Here is an 8,948-nt window from a genome sequence, read left to right on the forward strand (position 1 = left end):
GATGTATTAAAGGAAAATGGAAAAATCTACCCAACGAGGCCAGCGGCAGGTGAGCGAGCTAGGGATACCTAGGTAAATTACGTATCCAAGGGAAATGGGGGGCAGGGCGGGGCCTTCGATTTGGGTCGGCCCTGTTTTGGCCGTCCACAAGAAGGCGCCTTATCGGCAGCGGAGAGCGTGGCATGCTGCGAGCCAACAAATGAATACAAAAGGCGTCTCGCCCCTCCTCCCTCAACCTCTTTTACTCTCTCAAGCCCCCCACTCTCCCCTCTCTCACGGGGCTAAAATATCCTCTCCAGCTCCAGAGAAGAGGCAGGTGCAGGGTTAGGGCAGGTCGGCTCTCCCATTTCACCCCGAAGAATTAGATGAAGGAGATGAAGACGAGGGGTTAGCAGAGCCGAAGAAGAAGAAGAAGAAGAAGAAGGAGGAGGAGGAGGAGGAGGAGGAAGAAGAAGGCAGAAGCAGAGCCAGAAGAAGTATCTTCACACGGCATTGGAGACGCTTGTCCACCCTTCCAGGCATGTCAGGACCTTGTCACACAAGCTCTAATATAGGGTTTTTGTGTACGCTCAACCTCATCTTCCGGTTTGCACATTACTGTTTCTGAAGGAGAGGCCACATGCAAATTGAATTTCTAGCATGCCGAGCCACGCTACCTTCCTTTTCTTTTGCGTTTCTCATTGTTATTACTGGCACGCAATCAAGTGTGGTCACGAACGGCCTTCTAGCTACACACGTTTTCATGCTCAATTTGTTGAGTTTCACTAGAGGAAGGAGGGTTCAAGTTGGAACTGATTTCACCTACCTGTAGATATTACATATTCGTGAATGGTGGCTCAGTATTTTACTTCAAACAACTACTTGATGTATGTGATGCGCAATGACTTACATGTATTATCACACGATAATGTTCCTCTGTCTAGAGTAGCATAATGTCCTAGGCAGAATATTTGTATTGTGCCTGATGATGATAGCACTCCAAAACGAGTTTTACATTTTCCTCTAACTCAACTTGCTGCTTGCTTGCAGCTACTGTGCATGTGACACATACATAGAGCGGCTACCTTGTGCAGTAGGTGCAAACAAAATCTTCAGCATGGCAGGTGTTGCAGGTGTATCGCCTGCGTTCCAGGCCCTCTCACTTGAGACCAGTAACAGAAGACTGTCAAAGCTTGTCTCTGGCAATGTAGTGAGCATGCTTTCGACTTCGTTTGTTGGAGATGTCTCCCAATTGGCTATCTCCTCTTCATCTGCTTTTCAATCATCAGCTTCTCGGTCTTTCAATGCACTCTGTGTGCGCATGGACTCCCGCTTATTTTCAAAAGATCCATCAACCGATTTTGATGATATTTCTTCAGCCTGGAATGTAGACAACAGGAGCTATCAGTCATTTTCCCAACGGTCAGCAGTTGCAACCACCGACTATGCACTTCCTGACCTCATGGATTTTAGACAGGAAAGGAATGTTTTTCCTAATGAGCAAGTTGGAGCTGGCTTTGCAATTGAAGTTGACTCTGAGGGCAATGGTGCAGCTAGCCGTGGTCTTGAGATAGCACAATTAGGACTGAAGGAAGAGTTGGTATCAGCCCTGTCTCGAAGGGGAATAACTCACCTGTTTCCGATTCAGGTAGATTCCTCCTTTCTCTGCAATGCTGACACTGTTAGTTATAGAGTACCTGGGTATGTATAGGCCTTGCTACAGCCAGTTTGTTTTAAGTGTGTGTTGTGGCGGTGGGACTACTTATTTATTCTTCTTATTGTTTTTTAGGAAGCAGTGCTTAAGCCTGCCCTTGCCGGGTCTGACATAATTGGACGGGCTAGGACTGGAACTGGAAAAACACTTGCCTTTGGTATTCCTATTATTCAGCGGCTCTTGGAACAGAATGGAGAGAACATGTCATTCCGGTAAGCTATGCGAACACGCATACACAGTTTCTGATGCACTCGCTTTGTTAATGATTTTGCACACATTTTGATGAATGGTCTACCCAATTAAAGATTGCATGTGATGTTGTGATGGCTTCGCAGACGCCTGCGGTATCCACGAGCATTGGTGCTTGCACCTACCAGAGAACTGGCTGTGCAAGTTGAGAAGGAGTTTATGGAGTCAGCACCTAATCTGTCCACCCTCTGTGTATATGGGGGAGTATCAATCACTGCACAGCAGCGAAAGCTACAGAAAGGTGTTGACATTGCTGTTGGAACGCCAGGCCGAGTGATTGATTTATTAGAGAAGGGATCTTTGGTATTAAGTGATGTTAAGTATTTAATCCTCGACGAAGCAGATCAAATGTTGGCAGTGGGGTTTGAAGAAGCTGTTGAAACTATCCTTGAACAGCTTCCGGCACAGAGGCAGAGCATGCTGTTCTCTGCTACGATGCCAGGCTGGGTTTCCAAGCTTTCACGAAAATATCTGAAATCTCCTCTAACCATTGATCTGGTAAGCATTATCACTTCTTGAGAGATGTGTGGCGTTTATTTCCACGCATATAGAATAAAGAACTGTGAGATTAATTATTAGAACGTAATTTTAAGTTACTGGATGGAAGGCTTTTATAGAAATGGACCTGACTCTTGGTTTACATTAACTTTCCATGGTTGAATTTGCACCTTGCATGGATTTAAGTTTTTGGCTATAGAAGAGACTTTGTGGCACAATATTCATTGCATTTCTGAAGATGCCAGTCTCCTCTAGAGCTTTGCATTGGGTTTGACAGCGATGGTTATTATGATCTATAAGAGTGTCTTATACTTGCAGTCAGAGCAGCTCTCTTCTAGATACAGGTAGAGGTACATGTATGTTTCCTCTTTCTGGATTCTGCTTCTTACTTTACTGGTGATTTCACCTATGAACATGTGACTACTCTGAGTAGTCCATGCTGGAATTTATGCTAAGAATTATCTAACCTAGTCTGAGTAGTCCACACCGAGTTTTCACCACAAACACTTATCCTAGTCTGAGTAGTCCATCCTGGAGTTGATTGACAGTGGCTAGTTATTTTTGTGCTTTTGCTGTTTGAGCTTCTGGCAATATGCTTTGGGAAGTTTAAATACATGTAAATATTTTTTAATGCATATCTGTTTACGTAGAAAGGACTCTAAATTATGACCGAATGTGTTTATTTCTTGCAGGTTGGTGAATCTGATGAGAAGCTTGCGGAGGGTATTAAAATTTATTCTATTTCAACCCCACCCTCAGCCAAGCGCTCAGTTCTGAGTGACCTAATAACGGTGAGTTGAAAGGATGCAGGTGCCACTGCCACATGCTGTAGTAATCTTTTGACATGTATCTAAGACAGTTTTCTGATGGTGCAGGTTTATGGTAAAGGTGGTAAGACCATAGTTTTTACACAGACCAAAAAAGATGCTGATGAGGTTGCTCTGTCAATGAATCGGATGCTTGGAACAGAAGCCTTACATGGTGATATATCCCAGGCTCAAAGAGAGAAAACATTAAATGCATTTCGTAATGGAAACTTCTCTGTTCTAGTTGCGACAGATGTTGCAGCACGTGGACTTGACATTCCTAATGTTGACCTTGTGAGTTTTTTGCAGTCTGAGTTTGAGTCATAAGTTTGCTTCCATCCAAAATTATGAGTGTGTCCTTTGCCATTGTACAGGTAATTCACTTTGAAATTCCAAACGATCCAGAGACATTTGTACATCGCTCAGGGAGGACAGGCCGTGCAGGCAAGCAGGGCATAACTATTTTGATGCACTCTGACACTCAGAGGAGGACAGTGAAGAATATTGAGCGGGATGTTAGCTGCAAGTTTGAGCCCATTACTGCTCCAAATGCAGATGATGTGTTGAAAGCATCATGTGATCAAGCTCGTGAAGCCTTAAACAAAGTACACCCAGATTTGAAGGCTGTTTTTCGTTCAACTGCAGAAATGCTCTTTAGAGAACAGGGTGTTGATGCCTTAGCAGCTGCAGTTGCTCATCTGAGTGGCTTTACACAGCCTCCTGCTTCTCGATCACTCGTTACTTACGAGCAGGTTTGGTTATCACCTAAATTTTTGCAATTAGTTTGTGCACAGTTCAAATTGCCCAATCCACAGAAGGGTGAAGGTCAAGTCCTTATTCTGGACCATTGATTTTACTTTTTCAGGTTTCAATTAAAAAACATCAGGATTGTTTTCTTACAGATTTTATTGTGCTATTTAGTTAGCCCACCAGTGCAAACTTCATTGATTAATTTGCCTTCTAGTCCTCTCATGCTTGTGAATAATGAAAGCTTACTCTCAAGTACACTACTTGCCAGTTGAGCTCTTTATGCAAGCATGCTGTCTGCCTCAGAACTGCTTGTCCTTTGACCAGCATGTATATGCCAGCACACAAACCACCATCCAGCTGGTAGTGGTAACCTTGTCTAATACCGGCAGGCTGGCAGAAGTAGTGGCCAAAGGCAGTTGCTGCAGTGGTCCTGTAGGATCCAAATTTTGACATGACTCCTTCAAGATTTTCCCAGCCCATAATAGTCACGAACCGGAGGTTTTAGGCATAAATTGAAAGCAACAATAGAAACAATACCAGTTGCCGCAGTGGTCCTATGGGATCCAAATTTTGACATGGCTCCTTCAAGATTTTTCCAGCCCATAATAGTCACGAACTGGAGGTTCTAGGTAAAAACTGAAAGCAACAATAGAAACAATACCATTTTGCATAAATGAGACATTAAAGGATAATATTATGCACCTTAAACACTTCAGTACATGTTCCTTATTTGAAATCCAAGGCTGGTCCTTGTCTCCTGGTCCTAATTGCAGTAGTGGGTATAAGGAGGTTGCAGGAGTGGTCCTATGTGGAGACATGCAAAGGTCTCAAATCTCATTATGGTTCTTTGGGAATTTTTAAATTCACACTATTGAAACATTACTCTTCTCCATAAATGAACCATGGAGATTGTCACATATTTTTCAGCATGCTATATTCTTCATGTTTGCATCGATCTCTACATTGCCTTTACCAGGCCGTTGCAAACAAGAGAAACTCAATACCTTTCCTCTACAGGTTACTTTACTTTCTAGTGACAGCATGTCAATAAAATGTAATTACAGGTCATTAGAATTGATCTTTGGAATTCCATGGTTAGCTCTTGACTTGATTCTCTCAGGCAACTTGCTAGTTTGTGCATGGATTACAATGCTAGGTGATAGATCTGTTTTTTAATTAGAGAAAGCCCCAGTGGTAATATAGTCCTTAAATTTCTCTTCATACCCTTTTCTATGCATTTTCTTCTTTACATTTGCATATCTCTATTTTACTTCTACAAAGAATGTTGCAATCCAAAGAACTTCATTACCTCCTTGACAGAGAACTTTACCTTTAGTGCAGCATGGTAATCATGTAGTACAAGCCACCATGATTTATCTTTGGAATTCTATGCTTAGCTTTTGACCTGATTCGCTTGGGCAACTCTATTGTTTGTGTAAATGCTCATGAACTCACTACAACGCTATATTAGTTCTGGTCCATTATAGGCCAAGGGTAATTTAATCCTTGAATTTCTCTTCACATCTTTGTTTGGTGTTAATAGACATACATAAGCCAAAGTGTAAAAACTTACACTATAGCAAGCCCATTTGGGAGAAGAGTGCAACCATTATTTTGGTGTGAAATCTCATTTTGTGACATCTAATTCTATGAACATCCAGGAATGCAATTACTTGTGTTCATTCGCACCCACTGAGGACTGCTGAAACTATCCCATCTATCTATAGGCCAGCTTCATTCTCTTGTACTCTGTGTTCCAAGTAATTAATTGAACCATTCTTAATGTTTCCCTGCTTGACTTTCAAATGGCATTGACCTTTAAAACTAAATGTAGTCATTCCCCTGTTCTAACTTTTTGATGCATTGCAATGACTCTACAATAGAACCTTACTTTATTTGATGGGTCATGGTGAATCAATTTTACATGTCAAGGTGTATCACAGATGAGCTGTTTCTAGCACTCTTCTTCAATTATAAGATTACACGTTTTAGTGGTGATGGATGCATATGTCATGTCTATTAACACAATTAATGATGTCAAAAGAAAAGTGAAGCTTATCTGGCCAGGTTTCACTGGGGAGATTTCAAGTCAGCTGTCTTGCAGCTCTAGCCTCTAGGGCTAGGATATACAGCAAGTTATACTTAACAATCTTTTCTGCTCCTAGTCTTTGCCTAGGCTCAAGAGTAGATTTTTGTTGTGTGCAACAGTCAATCTTGAACAGTGTGACTAAAAAATCTTCTTTAAACATGAATATGGAGCGTGTTCAAATTAAATCTTGATTTCACATGCTCTCTAAAGCATTCACGTTTTACTTGGTCTTGTTTCAGGGGTGGATGACTCTTCAAGTTACCCGAAACCAAAGATGGGGTGGAGGGTTGGTGTCCATTCGCAATGTGATGGGTTTTCTGGCTTCTATCTACCCCAAAGCAGCTGATGAGATGGGGAAAATATTGATGCTGGATGAGCAAGAGGTCTTGTGATAGGGACTGCTTCCACTTTCTAGTAGATATCTCTTTTCTGTCTTGCATTTCACAGTGTTTTCAAATCCTTTGCAGGGATCTGGAGCTGTTTTTGACCTTCCAGAAGATATTGCCAAAGAGCTCCTTGCTGTAGAATTGCAACCTGGTGACTCGATTGAGGCCATCAAAAAGGTACTTACAGGTTACTGCTTACAACCAGGCACTGATCTTGTTAAACTTCACAGATGATATATGAAATGTTTCATGTGAAAGATTTTAAGCTCAAAATGCTTGCTTTACTGGTCAACTGGTCACAATGTTGATCTAGTTCTTATGCTACTCTGTCATGCATGAGTATGTTTGCATTTGAGGTTGGCTCTTCTCTCTTATTTTTCTGCCTGATGTTTTTTGGGGATCTTTGCCTCTCTCTCTCTCATTGCTGTTTTCACTCTCTAGAATTCTTGTTTTAATCTTAAGGACTTTGACAGGTGTAGTTGATGTTAATATGAATGAGATTTCACTCTTTTCGTGCTTGCTAGATTTGTTATATATATTCCTTCTGTACTTGCATATTGCCCTGATGTGTTTCATTATTCAGCCACTCCTATCCTTCTGCTGTTTTGCATCTTCCTGCCTCACACAGATTGCACGGTCATGCATGATTCTGGTTTGCTAACATGTCTTTAAAATCTTACCCTGATTTGTTTTTCCAGCTTCCTCGACTTCAATATGATGAAGCTCCTCGGGATAGATATGGAAGGTTTTCCCCAAGAGGAGGTGGTTCTCGCATGGGAAGATTTGATACGTCTTCAAGGGGATCCGATCGATTCTCAGGTTCGAGAGATTCGAGCTGGAGAAGACAAGATGACCGCTCAGGTAGCTGGGGTGATAATTGGAATGCAAGCAGAAGGCAGGAGCGTTCTGATGGCTGGGGAGGCAGTCAAGGAGACAACTATGGGAGGTACATTAACCAACTTTTTGGCAACTGGATTTCTAGAACATACAGATAACCTTCAATATTTGATTGAACCAAGTTTTTATCACTGGTTGCTGTCAAGTGTGTTAATAATGTAATTAATTGGATGTATAGGGAAAAAGTAAAGCATGTGATTCGCTTATCGTCTGTCTTTTTCCCATGTTATTATTGATTCTCTGTACTTGTCTGTCTGCAATGGACATTGATGAGAATGGTTGAATCAGATTTTTATTAAATCACTAACTGTAGTGCTTATTTAGTTTATGCACAAGTGCTGTGCTGCTAATTATCAGGTGGCCTTGTCCATAATAGACCACTGTTTTTCAAAATAAAATGCTTTTGTCCTTTACCTTTCTTTCCTTGCTTTGTTAGCCCTTCCAAAATTTAAGTGTCTTTTGCACTTTCCCCGTCTCCGTTCGATTTTTTCTTCTTCATGCCCCTGAAAACTAATTTTGTATTTGTTTACATGCAATGGTGGCTCATCTTGAACATTTTAGACTGAATGAGTAAATGCATGCACGATGGGCTAAGATGAGATGTATTGATGTTTTAATCGAATGAGCTTTAAATTTTTGCAGGCCATTCAATCAGAACTGCTTCATTTGTGGACAGCCTGGACACAGAGCTGCTGTATGCCCTAACAGACGCTAGGGAATCTTGTAAGATGCTAATGGTTTAAGGCTGTAATTTTGTTGCAACCAGCTCAGCTTGGAGGTGCTATATTCATGTCAATACTCAGGGAAAATTTATACCTGGCAAACACGTGAAATGTCAAGGAATCCAAATGCAGTAAATGCTTCACCTTGTACAACTTTCACTGCTTTGCACCAACGTATAGCTCTTTGTTTTTACATTTCTAATATATGATTTTATGGTCAATTTATTTTGGCAAGGATTGTGAACTTGTGAAGCATTTGGAGCATGCTTGGCTTGCTCTTTTGAGATTTTGTACTTGAGGATTGTGAACTTGTGTGAAGCATTTGGAGCATTCTTGGCTTGCTCTTTTGAGATTTTGTTCTTGAGAATTTACGTCCCAGTAGTGCAAATTTCTGAAGAACTTTGTAAAGTAGCAGACAAGGGTGCATTTTTCGCATTTGCAACCAATCAAAATATTTTAAAGTAAGATATTTTTTACTTTTTTGTAAACTCTGTCCACTGTGCCCATGTCCGTGCCCAGTTTCAAAAAGTGCAATGCTCACACTCTGGGTGAGGGTTGGCTGTCCATCACTCAGTGTATAACCAGCCTTATTCTTTGATTCTCATAATTCTTTATGAATTGTGCAAGATCAATCTAAGAATTGGTGGTTATTAGGTAGAGAAGGCAATAGTATTTATATTGTCAGATACAACCTACAAACACATTTTACCTTAAAGCTATCTCTTCCTCCTCTGGGCAAGTCAAACAGGTGATATTTTCTTCACTCCACCCATGGAATATCCAAGAGGTTTTTACTATTCTTAGCTGAAGGGTTATGCACTTCTGACGAGGGCATTAAGCTGATCATGCCAGCTGTGT

At 41.2% G+C, this 8,948-nt stretch overlaps 1 protein-coding gene across 3 annotated transcripts; it reads left to right on the forward strand.

Annotated features, from left to right (window-relative positions):
- The first annotated feature begins 238 nt into the window (after positions 1-238).
- On the forward strand, positions 239-8,311 carry EMB1138 (DEAD box RNA helicase (RH3)). 3 transcript variants are annotated; one of them, XM_087686952.1, is made up of 11 exons: positions 239-522; positions 1,030-1,627; positions 1,769-1,905; positions 2,029-2,440; positions 3,133-3,231; positions 3,316-3,540; positions 3,621-3,998; positions 6,325-6,468; positions 6,553-6,648; positions 7,170-7,417; positions 8,011-8,311. In XM_087686952.1, exons 2-11 carry the CDS (start codon positions 1,097-1,099, stop codon positions 8,081-8,083), a joined length of 2,343 nt encoding a protein of 780 aa, XP_087543078.1. In that variant the 5' UTR covers positions 239-522; positions 1,030-1,096; the 3' UTR covers positions 8,084-8,311. The 3 variants fall into 3 exon arrangements, with proteins under 3 accessions (XP_087543078.1, XP_087543077.1, XP_087543076.1); XM_087686951.1 differs by having other exon boundaries at positions 239-518; XM_087686950.1 differs by lacking the exon at positions 239-522 and adding an exon at positions 613-866.
- The last annotated feature ends 637 nt before the right edge of the window (positions 8,312-8,948 follow it).

Source organism: Lygodium microphyllum, chromosome 10, assembly GCF_053477565.2.
Source record: "Lygodium microphyllum isolate KBCC chromosome 10, Lygodium_microphyllum_v1.1.10, whole genome shotgun sequence".
In the NCBI taxonomy this organism is placed as follows: Eukaryota; Viridiplantae; Streptophyta; class Polypodiopsida; order Schizaeales; family Lygodiaceae; genus Lygodium; species Lygodium microphyllum.